Below are 4,968 nucleotides of genomic sequence, written 5' to 3'. Positions count from 1 at the left end.
CCTTACCTCATTCCCACCAAAGACTCACCATCTTGCTGCCCCAATACCGTCTCCATCTTCACTCTCTCACGTATGAGGGCCTCAAACTCGGACACAACCTTCAGCCCGACTGGTCGATTCACTCAGCACCAGCACAACTGTACGCAACTCTCCTCAGCCAACCCCTCCTAAAAGATCATCCGAGAGGCCAACAACAACCTGCAACTCCTTCTCTCCTTAATGAGCCACCCGTTCAAACCCCTTTCCCCATCACCTCCAGCCTCACCTCCGATACCAATTGAGAAGTCACGCAGTGCAGAGGACTAAGGGGCGAGAGATTTGGGACGGTGGCCTGGAAAGGGGGGGGGGGGGGGGGGGGGGGGGGGGGGAGGGAAAAAAGAGGGGGTGGGAGGGGGAATGGAAAACATTGAGACAATGCATGCAGGTGTCTCTGCCAGTACCTCACATTCCTTGTGCTGCTCTTGGCCTCTCCCCAATCTCCCACTGATCCTACCCGGTCCTCTGTCATTCAGCAGTTTCTTCATCTTTGCTTACTCCCCCGGCCCCCACCACCAAACTCATCTCTTCAATGAGACCCACCTGATGCCCCCTTGACTTCTGACGTCTCACCTGGTCCCCATGCCAACAGTACTGTACATGGCTCCCTTTGGTCAGGCACTAGCTCTGTCCTCCGCCTACTCTCCCCACCCACCCATCCTCTGCAATACCTCTCCATCTTTAACCTCCCTTTCCTCAAATATGTTCCCCACCCACCTCAGCCCTGTACCCATCTCTTCCAAAGCTGTTAGAATCACTGTTCAAATCCCCTCTTGGTCTGTTATTGAGACAGCTCGCCGCACTCCCCCCCGAGAGACAGCTCGCCGCACTCCCCCCGAGAGACAGCTCGCCACACTCCCCCCGAGAGACAGCTCGCCGCACTCCCCCCCCGAGAGACAGCTCGCCGCACTCCCCCCCGAGAGACAGCTCGCCGCACTCCCCCCCCGAGAGACAGCTCGCCGCACTCCCCCCCCCCCCCGAGAGACAGCTCGCCGCACTCCCCCCCCCCCCCCCCCCGAGAGACAGCTCGCCGCACTCCCCCGAGAGACAGCTCGCCGCACTCCCCCCGAGAGACAGCTCGCCGCACTCCCCCCGAGAGGCAGCTCGCCGCACTCCCCCCCGAGAGGCAGCTCGCCGCACTATTCTCTTCATCGCCTCATCTGTTGTCCATCTCCCTTGGACTGCCCTTCGGTGGTTTTACTCCTATATATCCAAACAAAGCCAACGTATCGCCAGTAATGGGATCCTCTCCAGCCCCACACCACCATCCCGGGATCTGTCCAACACCACACCTTTGTGCCATAAACTCTTCTCTCTTCCCACCAGCCCCATTCCCTCTCCCTGGCCGTTTGCTCAGGCTGAACCATCGGGGAAACTTGGTGCCCTGTTCAAACCCCTGATCTTATCCATCAGCAAAACCATGACCTTTCACCCCGAACACTGCCCCTGCCCCAAAACTCTTACCCAATCTCTTGCCAGACCCCCATCATCCCCAAACTTAGCCACCCAATCCCTGCCCCTCAACAAGTCCCCAGCACACCCCCAGGTCCCCACTGACCCCCCGCCCCCCGGGTCCCCACTGACCACCCCGCCCCCGGATCCCCACTGACCCCCCGCCCCCCAGGTCCCCGCCCCCCACTGAGCCCCCCGCCCCGCGGGTCCCCACCTCCCGTGGTGCCCCCCCCCGCCGGGCCCCACACCGGTGCCCCCCGGGTCTCGGGGCCCCCCCCCCCCCCCGCCGGGCCCCACACGGGTTCCCCCCCCCCGCCCGGCCCCACACCGGTCCCCCCCGCCGGGCCCCACACCGGTCCCCCCCGCCGGGCCCCACACCGGTCCCCCCGCCGGGCCCCACACCGGTCCCCCCCGCCGGGCCCCACACCGGTCCCCCCCCCCGCCGGGCCCCACACCGGTGCCCCCCCCGGGGACTCCACACCGGCCCCCCGGGGTCCACACCAGCCCCCCAGGTCCCTGCCCCCCGCGGTCCACACTGACCCCCCCCCCCGCCCCCCTGGGTCCACACTGACCCCCCCCGCCCCCCTGGGTCCACACTGACCCCCCCCCCCCCCCGTCCCCCTGGGTCCACACTGACCCCCCCCCCCCCCCGTCCCCCTGGGTCCACACTGACCCCCCCCCCCTGGGTCCACACTGACCCCCCGCCCCCCGGGTCCCCACTGACCCCCCCCCCGGGTCCCCACTGACCCCCCCCCGCCGCCCCCCTGGGTCCACACTGACCCCCCCCCCCCCCCCCGGGTCCACACTGACCACCCCCCCCCCGCGGTCCACACTGACCCCCCCCCCGCCCCCCCCGGGTCCACACTGACCCCCCCGCCCCCCCCGGGTCCACACTGACCCCCCCGCCCCCCCCCCGGGTCCACACTGACCCCCCGCCCCCCGGGTCCCCACTGACCCCCCGCGTCCCCACTGACCCCCCCGCCCCCCCCGGGTCCACACTGACCCCCCGCGTCCCCACTGACCCCCCCGCCCCCCCAGGGTCCCCACTGACCCCCCCCGCCCCCCCAGGGTCCCCACTGACCCCCCCCGCCCCCCCAGGGTCCCCACTGACCCCCCCGCCCCCCCAGGGTCCCTACTGACCCCCCCCGCCCCCCGGGGTCCCCACTGACCCCCCCCGCCCCCCCAGGGTCCCCACTGACCCCCCCCGCCCCCCCAGGGTCCCTACTGACCCCCCCCGCCCCCCGGGGTCCCCACTGACCCCCCCCGCCCCCCGGGGTCCCCACTGACCCCGGGTCGACACTGAGGGGAGGAGGAGTCCTCACACTGTGGCAGGGCCTGTCCAGCGGAGTCTTCACTCGGACACGGAACACAGGACTTGCAGCCACTCACCCCCAGCTCGCAGGCTGCCGTCACCAGCTCCCCTGTGAAAACACCAACATTTCAGTCACTGGCAAAACAACAGAGCAGCAAAAACACCATCCGGCTCCCTCCGCGCCCACACTGACCCGAGTCCCCGCCCGGCACCGAGCGCTGCGCGGTCTGCAGGTAGACGGCCGACACCGCAGTGAAGAGCAGGGCCGGGGCCCAGGCCGGGGGCTCCCGCTCGCCGTTTCCAGGACATCCCATCCGAACCAAGGCACCCGCTCACAACCGGCGACACGGCATTGTGGGAACTAGTGAACCAAGACTGCGCCGACACAAATTCCCCTTAAAGGGGCGGGCCCAGACCCGCCTTAAAGGGGCAAGCCCAGGGATGGGTCCACTTTTTATTGAACCAAATTACCTATAAATTAACAGAGCTTTAAATAAAACTTGTCAAATTAAATTATAATTACATTGCCGGGGTGACGATGCACTCCAGCCCCCGCGGCGCCCACCGGTCGCGGAAGGCCTCGAGCGTGCCGGCGGACACCGCGTGCTCCATCTCCAAGGCCACCCGGACGCGAACATAGCCAGACCGGACGACCCCCTCGACCGCCCGGGAAATTAGAGACGCATGCAATAAGGGCACAGCAGTTATCATGGGTGACTTAATCTACATATAGATTGGGCTAACCAAATTAGTAACAATTACTGTGGAGGAGGAATTCCTGGAGTGTTTACAGGATGGTTTCCTGGACCAATATGTCGAGGAACCAACTAGAGATCAGGCCATCTTAGACTGGGTATTATGTAATGAGAAAGGATTCATTCGCAATCTTGTTGTGCGAGGCCCCTTGGGGCGGAGCAATCATAATATGATAGAATTCTTCATTAAGATGGAGAGTGAAGTAGTTGACTCAGACACTATGGTCCTGAATTTAAATAAAGCAAACTACGATGGTATGAGGTGCAAGTTGGGTAGGATTGATTGGGGAATGTCACTCAAAGGGCTGACGGTGGATAGGCAATGGCAAACATTCAAAGATCGCATGGATGAACTACAGAATTTCTTCATCCCTGTTTGGCATAAAAATAAAACAAAAAAGGTGACTCAACCGTGGCTAACAAGGGAAATTAGGGATAGCATAAGATCCAAGGAGAGGACATAAATTGTCCAGAAAAAGCAGTAAACCTGAGGATTGAGTGTAGTTTAGCATTCAGCAAAGGAGGACAAAGGGATTAATTAAGAGGGGAAAATAGAGTATGAGAGTAAGCTTGCAGGGAACATAATAACTGACTGTAAAAGCTTTTATAGATATGTGAGAGAAAAAGATTGGTGAAGTCAAGCGTAGGTCCTTTGCAGTCAGATCAGGGAAATTTATAATGGGGAACAAAGAAATGGCAGACCAATTAAATACATACTTTGGTTCTGTCTTCACAAAGGAGGACACAAATAACCTCCCAGAGATGTCAGGGAACATAGGGTCTAATGAGAGGGAGGAACTGAAAGAAATCAGTATTTGTAGGGAAATGGTGTTGGGGAAATTGACGGGATTGAAGGCCGATAAATCCCCAGGCCTGATAATCTACATCCTAGGGTACTTAAGGAAGTGGCCCTAGAAATACTAGATGCATTGCTGGTCATCTTCCAAAATTCGATAGACTCTGGATTGGAGGGTAGCTAATGTTACCCCACTATTCAAAAAAGGTGGTAGAGAGAAAACGGGGAATTATAGGCCGGTAAGCCTGACATCGGTAATGGGAAAATGCTAGAGTCCATTATAAAAGATGTAATAGCAGAGCACTTGGAAAACAGTGACAGGATCGGACAAAGTCAACATGGATTTACAAAAGGTAAATCGTGCTTGACTAATCTACTGGAATTTTTTGAGGATGTAACTGGTAAAATAGATAAAGGAGAACCAGTGGATGTGGTGTATTTGGACTTTCAGAAGGCTTTCGATAAGGCCCCGCATAAAAGATTAGCGTGTAAAGTTAAGGCACATGGGATTGGGGGCAAGGTACTGACTTGGATAAAGAACTGGTTGGCAGACAGGAAGCAAAGAGTTGGAATAAACGGCTCTTTTTTCGAGTGGCAGGCAGTGACTAGTGGGGTAC

At 60.0% G+C, this 4,968-nt stretch overlaps 1 protein-coding gene across 6 annotated transcripts in view; it reads right to left on the bottom strand.

The window, feature by feature from the left end:
• tmem260 (transmembrane protein 260) overlaps positions 1-3,222 on the bottom strand; it is an 84,798-nt gene extending 81,576 nt beyond the window's left edge. For 3 of the 6 annotated variants that reach the window (XR_015073024.1, XR_015073026.1, XM_085963224.1), the window contains exons 1-2: positions 2,994-3,222; positions 2,878-2,909 (exon numbers count right to left, since the gene is read on the bottom strand). Coding sequence is in view for 3 of the 6 variants with exons in the window: in XM_085963224.1 (XP_085819350.1) it covers positions 2,878-2,909; positions 2,994-3,114 (153 nt within the window). In the remaining 3 variants the exon portion in view is untranslated. Of the gene's footprint in view, positions 1-2,810; positions 2,910-2,993 lie in introns of all 6 variants that reach the window. The other 3 variants (XM_085963221.1, XM_085963222.1, XM_085963223.1) reach the window with 2 other exon arrangements.
• Between the last annotated feature and the right edge of the window lie 1,746 nt (positions 3,223-4,968).

Source organism: Somniosus microcephalus, chromosome 21 (assembly GCF_052327205.1).
Source record: "Somniosus microcephalus isolate GS21.2 chromosome 21, FLI_Smic_1.0, whole genome shotgun sequence".
NCBI lineage: Eukaryota > Metazoa > Chordata > Chondrichthyes > Squaliformes > Somniosidae > Somniosus > Somniosus microcephalus.
This window is presented reverse-complemented; position numbering and strand designations above follow the sequence as displayed.